Source organism: Podarcis liolepis (assembly GCF_965112155.1).
Source record: "Podarcis liolepis genome assembly, chromosome: 12".
NCBI lineage: Eukaryota > Metazoa > Chordata > Lepidosauria > Squamata > Lacertidae > Podarcis > Podarcis liolepis.
The window spans coordinates 32,411,349-32,429,759 of NC_139563.1; the positions used below are offsets into that span (position 1 = coordinate 32,411,349).

The 18,411-nt window shown below is 41.3% G+C and overlaps 1 protein-coding gene across 1 annotated transcript in view; it reads right to left on the minus strand.

Moving 5' to 3' along the window:
* Positions 1 to 16,308: 16,308 nt before the first annotated feature.
* MEOX2 (mesenchyme homeobox 2) overlaps positions 16,309 to 18,411 on the minus strand; it is a 63,366-nt gene continuing 61,263 nt past the window's right edge. Inside the window, exon 3 of the mRNA XM_083468520.1 lies at positions 16,309 to 17,656. Within this exon, the coding sequence (XP_083324646.1) occupies positions 17,432 to 17,656 (225 nt within the window). The 3' untranslated portion in view covers positions 16,309 to 17,431. The remainder of the gene's footprint in view (positions 17,657 to 18,411) is intronic.

Consider the following 18,411-nt stretch of genomic DNA (forward strand, 5'->3'; position numbering starts at 1 on the left):
AAGTAACCCTTTCCAGTACTTCCGGGTTTGGCACAGTGCGTAACCCAAAATCGAGCAACCTGAAGTGTTTGTAACCCGAGGTACTACTGTACTGAATACAGCATTGTAATATCTGGAGGGGAAAGGGATTGTAGGAAAGTGTAAGCTCAAACCATAGTCCAGTTATAGTTATAGTCCAGTTATAGTAAGAATGTTCTGGATTGGAGCCCTAGCTGTTGTGGAAAGTCCTAATTATCTCCTCGATGGTCATTCCAGAAGTAATTAACAGGATTCCACATACTCTCATGAATGTTTCCAATCCATTGAGGGAGAGTGTTATACTTTGAGAAAATAATATAATAACTGTGGAATTTACTCAATTGTGTTCGGAGGAACCCTTCCAGAGCAGCCAACTGTTTTGACAGCAGCTGGGATCAAGATGTGGATGGATTTTTCTGTGTATGCTTTTATTTATCAGTTCCGGAAAGTCTGGAGATTTAGGATTTTATCCAAGGCTCATTGATGACAATGGCGGGCTTTAATATAAATGTAATATTTTGCTTTATATTAAAGGATAATGATACACAGAGATAGAATCTATTCTGTGTCTCTGATAGAAAATCAGCTTTATGGCAAGCCATTTGTATTATTCTTTGCATTATGAATAAAGGCTGTTGGTCTGTTCATCTTCTTTAGCACAGGAAGCATGTAAAAATCCTGAAGGAAATAGTTGGTGCCATCTATTTATTTTTTATTATTAATTTGATTTGATTTGTTGCTTGATAGAAAACATCTCTAGGCAATATACATACACAGTAAAAAAATAATCCATCAAGTTTAACAATAAAACAGCAGTACCCCTCCTAAAAATGTAACATAGAAACAGCAATCATAATCACATTCCCTCAAATGGCTGGGAGAAGGTTCTATGGAAGTTTGTCCTTTCGTGTTGTTGTGATCATATCTGGAGCACCTTCTGGTAAATTTATGGGTTGCAATACACTGAATTGTGATTTTTTTAAAAATGAATGGCTTTTCTTTTTCTAAAGTGCAGCTTCTGAAATTACACTTTAAAGAGATTAGTGTGAGGCAGCAAATGCTTTGTTACTCTTTTCCCCTGGATTGTTCATTCACTGTCACCACCAAGCTGTTTTTGCCTGTACTGGATAATATATAGTTCCATGCTTAGAATTCCATGTTTACCCTGATTCCCCCATTTGCTCACATTGGGACATCCTGCACTGCAGGGGAGCATAACTTTTTCTTTCTTAAGGGTTGCATTTGCTCAGGGGTTGCATGCCTTTGGTGGGCAGGACTGGATATTTCGGTGTGAGCAGGGCCCAGTACCTTTTCTTTTCCTTTCCCTCTTCCTGTTCAGTGGGCTACCAAGGGAAGGACAGATTGCTCTTGCCAGAGGTCTAAATTACTTGCTTGCAGAGAGCTTCCCCCTTCTCCTTCCACCACTCCTATCTGTTTCATCCCTTCCCAATCCACCACCATTTTAGTTCTTCCACTTGCCTTTCCTCCCCTCCCCCACACGTGAATAAAATTAGGCCAAACACTGCACAGAATTAAGCTTAAGAATTTGTGTGGTTTATATACAAATAAGTTGATCTCATATTGTCTCGTTTTGTACGCACATTGGAAAGTAGCCTTGGCCTGTGAACCAAGAAACTGGAGTCAGACTTCAGCATTAGCTAGGCTCTCTACCAGAGGGCAGAATTGTTGCTCAGTACAACCGGTAAGATTTCACAGTAACTTTGAAGTCTAATTGAGGCCACTTGAGGGACCATGCACCCCAGTTGCCATAAATCATTTTTCCAGGTGCTCCACAGACATGTAAGCTGTTAGTAGCCTGTTGTCAACTTTGAAAAGTAAGCCAAAAGCCCTTCTCTTTTTCCATGCACTCATCAAAAGCACTTTTTCCCCAAGAGGTGAATATATTCAGATGCAGAATGGTGCTGTTTCTGTAAATTGGTCCAAAGCACATTACAAATGCGACATGTCCTGCTAATTTCAGCTCAAAATTGGAGGAATTCCGTATCGTTTTGAAACCCGTTTTTTCTTCATCACAAGAAGAAAGTGAGTATGCTGGAGTGGATGAAAACTCATACATGCTAGAGGTGATCTAGCTCCTTTCCCATCACCACACTGTGGGTTTAATGACTGGTGCCCCTCCTTAATCTCACAAAGATGCAGTGGCTTTACCATAAAATAGATTCATAAAGTAGTTTTCTTGATTAACAGTTTTAAATCACTCCTGAAACGAAGTGATTCCTTAAGAGAGAGCTTAAGAGATTGATCATTGGTATAGAGATCTATAGCACACCTTTCCCCAAAGACACAACTCATTTGGAAACTTTCTGGCAAACCTCATGGGAACAGCACAATAGTGAGTGGTTTGTGCACCAAGCTATTGAGATTAATATTTTTTATTCATGAGCAAACCTATTGTACCAAATAAGTTACGGGAAGTTACTGCTCAGTTATTCAAGATTGGCCAAGTTGTCAGTGCATGTCTGTATTTGGACTTCTGTGTCTTAATCTTTTGAGCATCAACAATATTGTGTAATCCCACAGGGAGAGGAAGGTCAGGAAGTGTCAGAAATAAACTGGCATGAGGCCAGGAGGAAAAGCTCATAGTATTAGTGCATGTTGGTTTGGGGATTCAAAAGCTGACACGTCTTCCCCTGAGTCAATATTGATCTAATATCCTGGAGCAACAGAGCATCTCACAAAGGAGATGTAAAACTTAAGACCTGGCAAGGCAGGGCTGTTAAGAACACACTGATCATATAATGTCTGGAGTCCTTAACAAACACAGTTGAATTGGTACACTTCCATAAGCTAGTTCACATAGCTCTTATTCCACCCACATACATTGTTTAGTTGGATGAGCAATATAGTGTGAGCCCATAAACCTCAAGTGCAGCAACTTCAAGGTACACAGAAGATGCTGCAGCTGAGAATTGCAAAGAAAATAGTCTCGTCATTTTGATTAGTTTACTGCTCAACACCTACTTTTCCTGTGTCTTCACCCAAAAGCATAGCAGTGCCCAACCTGGTAATAACAGAATAAACATTGGAAGGAGCTCACTCCCTGCAGCCCAAGATAGGAAAAGACGTGGTAATGGAAAACCTAGCTCCAGGGCCTGATGAGCTGCATCCAAGGGTACTAAAGGAGCTTGCAGATGTAATCCCATCTGTCTATAATCTTTGAGACTTTTTGGAAAACAGGTGAGGTCGCTGCATACTGGAGGCAGGCAAATGTTGTCCCAATCTTCAAAAAGGTAGGGGAAGAAAAGTCCCAGGTAATTACTGAACAGTCAGCTTGATATCGATACCAAGAAAGGTCGCAGAACAGATAATTAAAAAGTTGGTCAGTGAGGACTTAGAAAAGGATGCTGTGATTACTAATACCCAGCATGGGTTTCTCAAAAACAAGTTATGCCAGATGACTTTCATGTCTTTTTTTGATAGCGTATGAAGCTTGGTGAATCAGGGGAATGCTGTGGAAGTAGTGTATCTTTATTTCAGCAAGGCTTTTGACAAAGTCCCCCATGATATTATTGTGGAGAAAGTGGTAAAATGCCAAGGGGATGAGGTAACTGTTAGGTAGCTTTGTAGCTGGTTGATTAACTGAATCCAAAGAGCACTCACTAATGCTTCCTCATAATCCTGGGAAAAAGTGACAAGTGGGATGCCATAGGGGTGTCCTGGGCTCATTTTCTCCTGCTCTGGAGGGTAGGACCCAAACAATGGTTTCAATTTACAAGAAATGAGATTCCGACTAAACATCAGGAATAGCTTTCTGACAAGTAGGAGCTGTTTGACAGTGCAACAGACTTCCTTGGATGGTGGTGGACACTAGACATTACATCTACCAGAAGTTACCATATATTCACTCTATAAGACGCACCCGACCATAAGACGCACCTAGTTTTTAGAGGAGGAAAACAAGAAACAAGAAAGCAATGCAAAGCCTCTTAAGCAAAGAGGCAGGAGCGCTCTGGCTGCACTCAAGAGGCTTTGCGTGGCTATCCCTGAAGCCAGAAGAGCAAGAGGGATCGGTGCGCACTGATCCCTCTTGCTCTTCTGGCTTCAGCAATAGCTGCACAGCCTGCATTTGTTCCATAAGATGCACATACATTTCCCCTTACTTTTTAGGAGGGGAAAAGTGTGTCTTATAGAGCGAAAAATACGGTATGATGCTGGGGAAACCTCCACCCCCTGAACAATGAGGGCGCGCAATCCTGCATTGTTGGTAGACATTGGTAGACATTAGAGGTTTTAAATCAGGGGTTGGGTGGTCATCATTTGTGGATGCTTAGTTGAGATTCTTGCATTGCAGGGGGTTGGACTAGATGACCCTAGTCCCTTCTAACTGTAAAATTCTATCATTCTATGCTTCTTTGACTTATTTCCTCAATTTCTCTTTCACCCTTTCCAGCAAAGGAGCACAAAGTGGCAATGAGAGGGTCCTGTAAATTAAAGAAGCAGCCCCCTAAAAACATGTCAATTAGATCCAAGATTCCAGGAGTAGTGAGGTGGTTTTGTTTTGATGAAATTTATGCTGTGCGCTGCCTTGAATATATTTATCTCGAGAAGCAGTGTATAAATTGTAAAATACTTACTTTAGAGTCTGCTCTGTTTTATGGGTGTTGGTCAGGCGTAGAGCCTGTTCTTTTCATGCATGTATCACAAGCAGCAAATTCACATACTTCAAGGGATTGCAGGGAGGAAGTCTGGAAATATGAATAGCTATGCTTTTGCACATTTATTTGCAGAGGCCCTCCCACCTAGCCAAGTGTTTGGTGAGCAATAGTTTCACACAGTACATGTCCATAAACTCTGCCACACAACAAAAAGTTGCAGCCAATTCTGGGCTCACACTGCACTTACTTAGGTGTACACATGGAAAAGATAATGTCTGAAGAGGCCCTAGGAGTCTTGCATCTGGAGGGTTCCCATTGCTCTCAGAGGAAGCAAAGATTAGACAGTTCCTACCAGCGGAAGAAGCTAAGCCAACTCCTTTGCTAAGGGTAGACAGAAATAAATCAGGTTGGCACAAGTCCATGGCCCGGTGGATACAAAATGCTACCCTGAATCTCAGTCAGGAGGCAGCGGTAGCATCCACATCTAAGGTTTTCTCCCCTGGGAATACTTGATAAACCAGCCACACTTGGAAGTGGGTGTATGCTGCACTTTCACAATCACTCTGTACAAATGTTAATCTGATAATGGACACAACATTCTGTACACAACGAAACGTCGCCTAGACACCCCAACTCTTACACGGGAAGACACCCGAAGACACCAAAACCAACATTCTGTATCCATCTACACTTTACAAGGAACATGATTGACTCCTCAGAATGTGTCTCCCTCAGGGTGTTCATGAGCCCAGAGGCTAATCCTCTCTTTGAAGTTTTTCCCAATCCAGTCTGATCCCAATTTGACTGATCCTTCCCATGTAAACTGCTTCACCCCGGTATCACATACACAGCCCAACAAGACAACGACAAAAATCCACCAACAGCATACAAATCAATATGGCTAACCTGATCCAAAACACCCACCCACCCCACTCATACATGAAAGCAAAGACGACCACAGCCAACCACAAATGAATAACCATACCCTAGGCCAACCCCAACCTCTCTCACCACCAAAGGAACATGAGTGAACAGCAAAGAACCTGCACAAGCAACGCTGACACCAAACCCTACATATAGTAAGTAAAATAGAAACATCGCCACCCGACCCCACCCCCGCCCATCTTTCCCCCCTCCACCTCTTTCCCCCTTTTCTTCCTAATGTCTCAACAAATGAAGCCGATTTGTAAAAATGTTACATGGGGGGGGGGAATATATGAGAGAGAGACATTATACACACTTTTGTAAATCAAGAAAATCTTTAATAAAAAAATAAAAAAAAATAAACTTCTTGCAGAAAAGCAACTTGCTAGGGTGGCCATGGGTCCCACTTTGCAGAGGAAAGTCCTATATTTGAAGACATCCTCTTGTTTGAAGGTCTGGTCCAAGTGCAACTTAAAGAACCACAAGAAGGGAGAGCAAACAAGGGCCTTGAAATTGTCCATCAACAGTTAGCACCTGCAGAGGCACACAGGTCACCTGGTCACGGTCTTCACTACGGTAAGCTGTATTGCTGTTGAAATTTCTTAAATTATTTTTATAAATTTGCATCTTTAACAGAAACAAATTGTATGCAGCCTGCATCCTTTTTGAGCCTCTTTTTGTGATCCATAATGCTAATAAAAGGTGCTTACAGGGGAGAATCTGTGGACATGGGAAGGATTACGCAAGTGGATACTACCAGTTTGTGTTTATTGGGGAACACATACTTAGGAAACACATTTTTGCAGGTTCATGTGAAATCTCTGCCTCAGAACAGCCACTTTCTCTTTTTTAAAAAGCCAAGTTTCTAGTTCTTGTAGCTATGAAAAAAACAGACAGAAGACAGATTTCCTGGAGGCATCATTTCAGTCCTCCTGGCTATTTTCCAAAGCTGCAGTAGCAGAAAAGATTATGCAAAATCAGTAAATTTAAATAAAGCCAAGTGATTTACATAATTCATTTAGTTGACAGAATTCATTTTTTCCCTAAGTCCTGCAGCACAGTTAATACAGCACAGAACTTGGTTTTGGTTTCCTCCCCCCCCCCCTTTTTGTGTTTTGTTTAGCAAATAGTATATGCTGTGAACAACATATATTTTTTCTCATTTAGCCATTCTTTCAAAGACCTCATGGCAGCCTATATGGTTTGCCTCTCTTTATGCTCACAACAACCCTGCGAGGTAGACTAGACTGCCTGAGGTAACCCAGTGGGCTGTATAGCTGAGTAGAGACTTCACTTGTACTCAGCAATCCACTTCAAGTGACATTTATTGATGGTATATGCCTGTAAGTCGTAACGTGGAAAGGAGTCATCTGATGACGGATGCTGGGGCAAGGGGGTTGCCCACATTTTAATTGTTATACAACTAGGAGAAAATAATCTGATGCATCCTTAGTTGCACTAAAAAGTGCACATAAGTAGAATTACTAATAGTTGTGCCCTTGTGGGTGGCCTCAGAAAAGTGAGTTTGCAGGACTCATTCCACAGATATATGTAAATCCTGCTCCCAGCATTTCTCTAGACTATTCTTGGTTTGTTTGATTCAATACCATTGAGGTAATTTGCTAAGTTTATCCTCATGCCGTCTGCATTTAATTTTAGTGAGATCTTGGCTCCCGCTTTAGCCAGGTTGTCTCACCACACATGTTGGCCTTTTTTATTCATGTTTTGCTCATCTTTGAAAAAAATTCCATAGTAACTTTGAACAGGAATCTGGCATTGCCAAAAAGGAAACAATCTCAGTTGTGCTGCATGCCCAGTCCTTTAGTGTACATCTCATTATCACAAGTCACTGAAACATTCAGATGCTGAGTATATTAAGAACACCAGGGCCCATCCGGCATCGCATAAAAATAAAAAATAAAAATTCACTGAGGGATGGTAGCAATTTGAAATTAACCAGATGTGGGAAGGTAGGGCTAGGCAACAAAACAAACCAGAACCCTGAACTGTGCCTTATACTGTACACAGTAGGCTGAGTTAAATTTGCGAAAAGATAATACAATAAGTGTGTGGAAAACATATGCACCCTGCACATGTTCAGAGGTTAGTATCCTGCCCTTTCTGTGTTCCACAGCTGAGCACTGAGATTCAAAATAAGTTAGTGGTTAGCCTGACTGGGACAGCTTGTGAAACCCACTGACTTCCAGCCTACTTACCTCACATGACTGATTGTTTTGAGAATAAAACTCGGGATAGAGGGAACCATGTTTGCCACTGTGCATCTCAAAGGAACGGTGGAATAAAAGTACAATGAACAGTAAATGAGTTCCAGCCTGCTAAACTCTGGTTCAAATGTATTTCTTTGTTAGACTTATGTTCCGCCTTTCTTCCAGGTTTCTTCCCACAACACTCCTGTCGAGTAGGCTTATTTGTTTTAGTTAATATATGTTAACCCTGCCCTTCCTTCAGCTTGCTTGCTTGGGCCTTTTAGCATAACAGCACCTTCATGAGGTGGGTTTAGTATTTTGTTATTTATTATTTTAAATGTTTATAGGCCACGTTTAGGAGTAAGACCCACTTATGGCTGCTTGTACAAAAATGAATGAAATTGCATTATCCAATAATAATAAAACAGAATGCAATACAAAAATCACAACATTAATAAAACCAGCCATATTAAACCCACATCTTGTCCAAAGGTAAAGGTAAAGGGACCCCTGACCATTAGGTCCAGTGGTGACCGACTCTGGGGTTGCAGCGCTCATCTCGCTTTATTGGCCGAGGGAGCCAACGTTTGTCCGCAGACAGCTTCCGGGTCATGTGGCCAGCATGACTAAGCCGCTTCTGGCGAACCAGAGCAGCGCACGGAAACGCCGTTTACCTTCCCGCCGGAGAGGTACCTATTTATCTACTTGCACTTTGACGTGCTTTCGAACTGCTAGGTTGGCAGAAGCAGGGACCGAGCAATGGGAGCCCCGTCACAGGGATTTGAACCGCCGACCTTCTGATCGGCAAGTCCTAGGCTCTGTGGTTTAACCCACAGCGCCACCTGCGTCCCCTGTCCAAAGATAATAGTCAAAATTTTCTTGAGTGCATCAAACAAAAGGAGCTGAATAGCAGCACAGAATTACAGTTAATAAGCCATTGTCAATAAGTGGAGGAGATTGTCAAAAGCAGTTTGTGATGTGGCCTATCTAGTCCAGCCTCTTATTCTCACAGTGGCCAACTTCAGAAACTTGCAAGCAGAACCTGAAGGCTATTTGAAAGTTTTTAGCAGTTAATTCTTATTTATTATTGCCTTTGATGTATGTGATATTTTGGATTTATTTATTTTTTATTAATGGCAGTTTTAGACAACAGAAAGGTGGGTTTTAGACTATGGCAAGGAACTTGTGCCATGCTTTCTCCATGCTTCTCATCACCATTCAAGAACAACTATTCTAGGCTCACCTTCCACCTGGAGGGGCAGGGCTCTGGGATGCAGGAATTTTATTTTAAGGTTTTTGAGATTCCTTGGAAAGCTCCAGCTGGAAGTTAAAGGAACCGAAATCAAGGATGTAAAAATGAACCAGAAAAGCTTCCTTCCGTGTTGAGAAGCTTACACTTACGAGCCAACCCACATCCTCAAAGTTTATTAACATTTTTTAAATGCATACTACTCCTCTCCATTCTGTGCAGCAGCAGGTCATTGCAGCCCTTTTAAAAAGCTCCCCATTCTACCCTCTCTTTAATTCCATTTTATGTTCTGCTGTACTTTCCCAACTGAATATGGCAATTTTAGGCAATTCCAAGGTTATACCATGCCTGACACATGACTTCACTTTAACAGCACCTGCCCAGAGAATAATTAGCAGCCCACTTTTTTGTTTAATAACAGGACTTCCATATACTACAGATGGCATTTTTCATACCAGACAGCCAACGCTGTATGTTGGAAACCAGCCAAACTGTCTGCAAAAACTGAGAGAAATTCAAGACAGACATCAGGGTGGAAAGAGAGTTTGACTCCCCCCCCCCCCCGCTTCCTAACTATATGGGAACATATGTTAAAACCTAACCTAATATTATCCTAATGTGAAATGATTTACTCTTTCTTACCTAATGCAATACAATGGAAATAATAAGATAGCAGGTTTGTTGACTAATGTTCTTTTAGGCATTACGGTAACTATCTCCCTTGTGATGATTCTATGCCAGCCAGGTGACTGCCTAAAGCTAAACTGAGAGTACACTCCTTTCAGTGCTCAAATTATGGAATGGCACAATACAAATTGCACACACACTTTAGTCTTTGAAAAACAGGCTATTGCCTAAGGCATGGGTAGGCAAATTAAGGCCTGGGGGCAAGATCCAGCCCAATCGCCTTCTAAATCTGGTCCGTGGGCGGTCCAGGAATCAGCGTGTTTTTGCATGAGTAGAATGTGCGCTTTTAATTTAAAATGCATCTCTGGGTTATTTGTGGGGCATAGGAATTCATTCATTATTTTTTTCAAAATATAGTCTGGCCCCCCACAAGGTCTGAGGGACAGTGGACCGGCCCTCTGCTGAAAGTTTGCTGACCAATGGCCTAAGGATTCTTAGCCAAAGTTTAGGAGACAGGCCCCCTCTGCCGCCTCTTAATTAGAGCACTGGTTTCATTGAACACAGTGTGTCTTACATTTGAGTAAAATGTAGAACAGTGTTTGCTTAGAGCAATGGTTTTAATTGCGCGGGTAACATCCTTACTTGGAAGTATGACCATTTGAAATCACTAGAACTTATTTCCAGGGAAATATATTCAGAGCTGCAATTCCTTTGTAGATCCCACTGAACTCTGAACTGAATGAACTTATTTCTGAATAAATATGCATAGAAGTAAAAGTTCAGACATGAAACACACAACTGTCCCCTGAGGCTACCTGAAAGAAAAGTGGATGCCAGACTCTGCAGGGTTGGGGAGCAAAGTGGTGGGGTGTGCCTGCAGTCTATACTCAGCAGCAATGTCACCATGAATGTCACTAGCAGGTGTAAAACTCCTCACCCCATCCCTGGAAAGGTGCTTTTCAAAAGCACTTGCAAAAATTCACACAAGAGGGCCATGCAAATTTTCGCAGCTTTAAATTTTATTTCTGCATTAAAATGGCAAATTGAAGAAGCACATTAACACTTTTTTAAAAAAAATTGAGATCTTTTCACGATTTGAAGAATGCATTGTGGTCAATGCATTTTTGACCAGCACAGAGAATGCATTGAAAGCACATTAAAATGCCATGTGTGCACAGCCTGTATGTCTGTATTGTTGCTGCTGTTCTCCAAAGGAATTGCCAGATCAGAGCAAATCAGCATAAATTTGTATGTCCCATTTGTACTAGATTCCAAGCACATGGAAGTCAATTTTCTGAATGGCAAAATTATTGCAGAAATTGCTTCTGGGGGTCTTGTGTGCATGGTACAACCAAATACTTAGGCAACTATTTTAGCACAGAGCAATAGGAGTAGTGTAATGTTTTGACTTCCAGCTGGAATGCTTTATGAATTAAAAGGTCATGCAAACATTTCCTCTCTAAATTGCTTATGTGTAAGCATTCATAAGAATCACAGAAATATCGTATTCTGTTCCTGTTGGGTCATATTTAGGTTTGGCTCCTTTCCTCACTGGAATGTATATACTCCTGTGAAAGTTTTTATGAAGGTAATTTGAAAGATAAAATGTATTTTGGCAACCACATATTTCAACTGTTTTGTCAGCTGCACATGCAAATAAAGTCATAAACGTTTGGAAGATTATTTTTTTAAAAAAGAAAAATCTATAAGTAAACACAAATAGGCGATGCTGTATTACTATAGAAAAATGTTTTCTATAGTAATACAGTTGTGGTAAAATGCCCAGTGAAGGTTACATGTTTGTAGATATTGAAGGAAACAATGTTTATAACAAATTATTTCTCGGCTGGTCCATGTTAGTACTGGTCAAAAATGAAATGTTGAGTACCGGCCTCCAGATGGCAGGTAAAACTTACTAGTGCACTTAATAATGATAAAAATTCCAAATTCTGTTCAAATAATTTCATATATATTATACACCAGCCCTCCAAAGGAGTCCATTACAATATTTCTGGTAGGATATTTAAGGATTCCCCTCCCTCTATATTGGAGCAGAGGAAGTCAGATCATTTGTCTATCAATTGCAGTACAGTGGTACCTCGGGTTAAGAACTTAATTCGTTCTGGAGGTCCGTTCTTAACCTGAAACTGTACTTAACCTGAAGCACCACTTTAGCTAACGGGGCCTCCTGCTGCCACTGCACCACTGGAGCACAATTTCTGTTCTCATTCTGAAGCAAAGTTCTTAACCCGAGGTACTATTCCTGGGTTAGTGGAGTCTGTGACCTGACGTGAATGTAACCTGAAGCGTGTGTAACCCGAGGTACCACTGTACCAGCTAGCAGTGGGTCTCCAGAGTTTCACAACAGGCACCTCCTATATGGAGATGCTGTGAATTGAATCTGGAATCTTCTGCATTCAAAGCAGATCCTCTAGCACTGAGTTTTGGTCCTTCTCTAAACAGGGAAATATAGTGACTGTTGTATTGCTAAAAGAACACCCGTCTCAAACCGTAGTTGCTCTGAGACTAAGGGCAAGAACTATTGGTCAGGGAACCATGAACCATTCCTGCTTCCCAGGAAGAATACCATTGCAAGGAGGAGGCCAAACTCACCTCATCCATGGGCCAGAAAAGGAGCAGTTGGAAGGAGTTTGCTTTCCTTCCCCCCAAAATAACATTCTCTTCCAAATTTCAGTTGTGCTGAGACTAGGAGAGCACAAGGGAAGTAGATTCTGGTGTCCACCAGTCCAAAAACTAAAGGTTGCTTGATGGTGTGGCTTTAGTATATTGTTTGCGTATTGGATTTCTGTGCATTTTCTGTGCGCCCCCTCAACCACCGATTCCACAAATCTGCATTAGTGGGGAAACATGCAGAAGGCACAACACATGAAGTGCCTACGTCATTGTTACAGAGTCTTTATACCAAATGGTTACAAAACAGTTTGACACAATGGAAAATTTACTGGGTAACAAACTTGCTGAACAACTAGAGTGATGCTTCACACAGTTAGCTTCACCTCTGCCTGAACACTCTGCAGCAGTGACTGGGACAAACGTAATCAGTAAGTAAGTAAGTAAGTACGTAAGAAGTAAGTAATTAGAATGGGCATGAGAACAGAGCTTGCCTAAGATGTGTTGCTTGGACAATGGCACCCTCTCTTCCATTCCACATAGAAAAGCCAACTGAACTGGCACACACAACTCTGTGCTCTTGAGGAGGCTCAAGAGGAGTGCAAGGGGGACTGTCCCCCACCCTGCACATCCTCTGCCTGGTGTAGGGCCAGCTTGAACTGCAACAAATTCAGTAATTCCTATAGCTGGAGAAGGGAAAGCATGCTGTCTTGATTGGAGAGATCACAGCCCCCTATGCTGTTTGTTCAGCCTGCTCTGTGGTGTTGCTCCATTTGTGCATGAACTGTGCTGAGAGTGGCTTAACTCTAATGCAAATGAAAGTGACAATCAAAGAACCGACACTAGAATTCCTAAAAAAAAAAAAAGTCCTATATTAGCAGATCAACATATCATTTGGAGTAACATCTATTCCTAGTCGGGGTCTCTCATTTCCATGACCAGTAAAATCTAATTACAGTTCTGGAAAATATTAGAAAGGGCAATACAGTGGATAGGATCCACTAAAGAGTGAAACCTGCTGTCCGCCATTGCACTCAGGGGACCATTAAGGAAAGGCCTGGGGTGCAACTCTCACACAACCTGGCTCATCCAAATTTCACCATTCCGCACCTTCTACTGCAGTCTTCCTCCATGCCACATGCTGCAGGCCAAGCCTCGTTCTTAACCTTAGACACGACGCCGTATTCCAAATGCGCCGTTATCTTGTATTCAGTCATTTTAAACAAGCTTTCATGTTTATTAGTTTTATTTACATAAAGTATGTCTATCTCACATCTCTGTAAATCAGCCAGCAAAGCAGATTAGAAACACTTGTAAATGTTCCAGGCTTTGATAGCTGTATTAGAAGGGGTTGGGGTGGGGAGGGGGGGAGAGGGAGGGATTGAGAGCAAAGCAGTTTTGTAAATACTTATTTGACAGTAATTCTGTCTCCAGATGGAAAACTTCCTGTAAATAAGGAGACTTCTCACTCAAGGGGATAGATTTCTTTTTGTGGTTCTCCCAGAGATTTCCATGGAGCACGTGGAATTTGCCTGCCTATAAACTTAGTGGTTCCCTTGGGAGGTGCAAGAGGATTGAAGGAACAACAAAGGGGAAAGGTCGTCCAGATGGAAGGCTTGTGCCTTTGTGTAGTGACTGTGTCTTGGCTCACACTTCCCCTGCCTCCGTTCTCTCTCTCCATTGGAAATAGCCCTGTTAGGGCTTCTGAAATTAGTAGCTGCATTAGGGACTTCATTGTACCTCTATGCTCAGCAATGCCTTGAAATGTTCGTCGGGGTGTGTGTATAAAATAAACTTAGTACATTTACCAATTATGTACAGAATCCATCCAGTATATTTCCTTAAGTAATACATTCAGTTACAGCAGAGAAGTGGTTAAGCTTTACTGCCAATATTGCATGGTGATCCTAAATTGTATATGTGCATTGTTTGCGCAGACCAAAATATGTATTGACCCAAGAGAGATTGCCGGACGAAAGCCAGGAAATTCAACATGAATGCTGGGACTAATGCTTGGTTCTTAGCTTGTGTCATCCGCCTTCCCAAGAAACACTGCATGAGTTCAAGATTTGAAGAACCATGCTGGTTTCATTTCAACTTAGTGATGCGGTGAAATCCTGCTTTGAGATATCTGGAGTTTCAGGCATGCCCACTTCACCGGATCCCAGTACAACTGGGTGCAGACCGCTTTATAATGGAATATATGTGGCTGCTGGCTCCCACTTGCACACCCAACATGAGATCTATCTCTCCCTTAAATTGCCAATGTGGAGAACATCAGGTTCTGTGGTAAGGACCTGATCTGCTCCAAACCAAAATTAGAAACCTGATAGTTTTTTGGCAAAAACAGATGTGGTGCTATTCACACAGCACTGTGCGATTGTGGGGTGTTTGATTTTAAAAAGTGACAGTTCACGAGAATTGGGGGGGGGTGGACCCTGATGTGGTGAGATGGGTTGCCGCTGTTGTGGTTCTAGTCTGGACCCTCCCCTGTCCTGCATGCTTCAACTGCTATTTGCATCAGGATGGCATCTTCAACTGGTGCCGAGGGGACCAGGGGACCAGGTATCATGTCAAGGGCAAATTTTTAAAGCCCACCTCCTCACCATGCCATGGCCCTGATATGGACCAGCTCTTTCCCCTTGCTATATATATATATATATACACAGTGTACAGTGGTACCTCGGGTTACATATGCTTCAGGTTACATACGCTTCAGGTTACAGGCTCCGCTAACCCAGAAATAGTACCTCAGGTTAAGAACTTTGCTTCAGGATGAGAACAGAAATCGTGCTCCAGCGGCATGGCAGCAGCAGGAGGCCCCATTAGCTAAAGTGGTGCTTCAGGTTAAGTACAGTTTCAGGTTAAGAATGGACCTCCGGAACGAATTAAGTACTTAACCCGAGGTACCACTGTGTGTGTGTGTGTGTGTGTGTGTGTGTGTGTGTGTACACCTAGAGAAAAAGAATGAAGGACTTCACCCAGAAAATGACTTTTGAGCCCATATAAAACAGGCTCGTTTCTTTACCGCAAGTCCAGTATAGTTTCTGCAACAAAGTTTTCATCCTGAGTACAGGAAAATGTCTTTGGGGTATTAGAAATTCTTTCTGGATTGGTGCTTTTGATTGTCAAAGAGGTTATGCTGCAACTCATGCAGCATAGAAAAGTTTCTGACTTGACAGAATACAGGTGCAGTGGAGAGCCTCAGACAATATCACCATTGGTTAGATAGATAGGGCGGAGAATAAAAGAAAGATATTGGTGATCACCCAAGGTACCATTGTGATGAATGGAGGATTTCAAAGGCAGGATGGCTTGTGGTTGTTGTTGTTGATGATGATCCCTGTTGCCTCCTTGAAGCAGTTAGCTTTGATGAGCAGGGACCAGACAGTGGCCAATTTCAAGCTTGGAAGCATGGTAGGGTTGCTAGACTATTGTCACTGTAAGGAGTTTATTTCAGTAGCAGTCAAGTTTTATTAACAATGTTCACCCTGTATGTTGAGTCTTTATTTGGGTGTGGGGACAATGACTGTTCAGTGGCAGCAAAAGCATGACAATTGGCAAAAGAGTGAGGAGTATTGTGATAAATTGCTTTTATTTTTAGCATGTTATTTTGCATAATGTATTTCCCTGTTAATATCATCACCTTTTCTTATATGCCTTAGGTACTTACGTATCTTAAATATTTTAAATTGCAATATATGTTTGCTTGGCCTACATCACATTTTTGAACACTAGCCATAATTTCTTCTTCTTTTCCACAAGTTGCCACAAAAAATATCCATTCAATATTTGCCTTAGATCTGGGAAAACGGTTTAGCATGTTTCTTGTTGTTCTTGGCTGGAGACTTCTGTAGCTAAGGGTTGCTTTTTCCTGCTACAGGAAAGGATTTCCCCAATGTATCAAGGTAGAAGCCTCATCCAATATGGAAAACCTGGTTTGCACTATCTAAAGCAAACATAGGGTACATTTTTAGAGCATTTTACAGTTCTGACATTTTGAGTTACCTATGAAAACTCCAAAGGAGAGCAAGAATTATTTCCAAAAGGATCATTTATTAAACATTTCCTTTACAAGTACAATCACTGTTTTGTGTAAAATTTGATTGTATTATTCCACTGTATGTACACAAAAGCCTGGGAGGGGGAGGGAATGCCTTGACCTTTGCATTTTCTACACAGAGCTATCTAATAAATTGTGACCATTAACTCTGTCTTTATAATACCTGAATATTATTACATTACTGTAAATGAAAAAAACATTCCAATTTATAGCACAAGCTACTATCCACAGTTCTACTGACTTTATCAGGTGCTGATCAGGAGTAGATGAACTGTGGCCAGCAGCTGAAATGAGCCAAGATGTCAATGCATGTAAAACATTTGTGGTAATGAATTCTATAAAAAATATGAATCAATGGTTCTTTTTCCGGACAGGCATGATCCTATTTTTAAAAAAAACAAAACACAAAACTTTTGCTGGTATAAGATAAGAAAATTTGAAGAGCAAGGTTTAATAATTTCCTATTAGCAGCAGTTGATAGTAAATGCAACATAAGATTTGTTTTGTCTGTGGTATAAGGACATTCCATAGCAGACTCTTTTCTGAACACAGTGGTCTGCATGTAGCTATCTCTGGGACACAAAACAAAATAGAGACAAAAAGAAGCCATTTAATTCTCATGAGTGACTATTGCCGTCAGCTAATATGAATGCGTTGCTAAAAATGAGTGAAAAGTAAAAATGCCGTAAAGTAGATATATACAGAGTTAAAATACATTTCTTACCCACTAGACCATGTTTCTGTTGGCACTGTGTTATTTATTTATTAGAATATTTATTTTGTTGAGAGCAATGGCATTTTTTTTCAGTGCAAGCTAAAGCAAAAAATACCTGCCCATTGTCATTAGAATGACAGTCCAATTTGGAATGTTCAAAAGCAAGCTTGTCTTTCTGCTTCTGTTCACAAGGCAACTTTAAGGTGTGGCACTTACTGAATTCATGTAAAAAAAAAAAAAATTCAAGAGTAGCAGACACCGTAAGTTCAAGGTTCTGTTAATTGCGAGAGAGTCGCTTGCATCCGTCAATTACGTCCGTGTAAGGCTTTCTGCGTTAGCGTGTCTTTCCTGAGAACAGAGCTGCAACTCCTTCGTGTCTTATCATAAGTGCGCATGCTCAGAGCTGTGGTCGCTGTCATGGCTGTCGTCGTTTGCTAGTGAGTCCCCTGTGTGCTGGAGGCTGGCTGCACCAATGCCAGAAAGCTCCGAGGGAAGGAGTGTGCCCTTTTTGACGTTCACCAGTTCCTTCTCTCGGGCAGCGGCTCCCTGCTGCCCTCCTTTTACCCGCTTCCATTTCATCCGCCTGTTCTGGAACCAAACTTTTACCTTTGAATCAAAAACAAAAGAAAACGGCCATGTAGGACATCAATAAAATAGTCACAGGACTGATAATGGCATGCTTATAATATCTAAGAGGGTGGCTGAAGTTCCTTTGTGCCACAGCTGCATTCAGTAAGTGATATGTTGGCTTACCGTTGATATAACTGGTGCACAGACATTCATTTGCACAGCTGAAATAGACTATTCTTCATCTTATTTAATACACATTTTGCTTACTGCAGTCCTGGAATATCAAAAAATGATTATTTTCTACAAGGACTGCTGCATGGAAAAGTCTAGTGTGGAAAGTTTTGGGGAGGTTCCTGTCTCCTTGGCTATGGTTCAGATTTTTTGTTTCAGGGTTTTAAAAAGAAACACCAAGGATTAGCCACAGCATGAAACGTTATACGACACCAGTAAACGGAGCCATGGCATATTTTTCATTTTTCATATAGTTATAGTTGTACTATTTCACAAATAATAAAAAAAGGAAATCAAGTCAAATTCTACTGCAGATATTGTTTATAAACCTTTTTTTTCTATGTAATTTTATGCTAAATTCAAACTGATGGCTTGTGTTGTTTTCATGTTGCTATTTAAACGAAATGTAAGTGTCTGGAATTAGGAGAAGGCGGTTTTGAATTAGTTAGAAGCTTCTCAACCTTGAGCAGCACATCCTTTCTTCTAGACAGCACATCAGAGCCAAAGAAGCAGGCTAGTAAAATAAACCTAATATAAGGAGGAAAGTATTTATTGCTAGT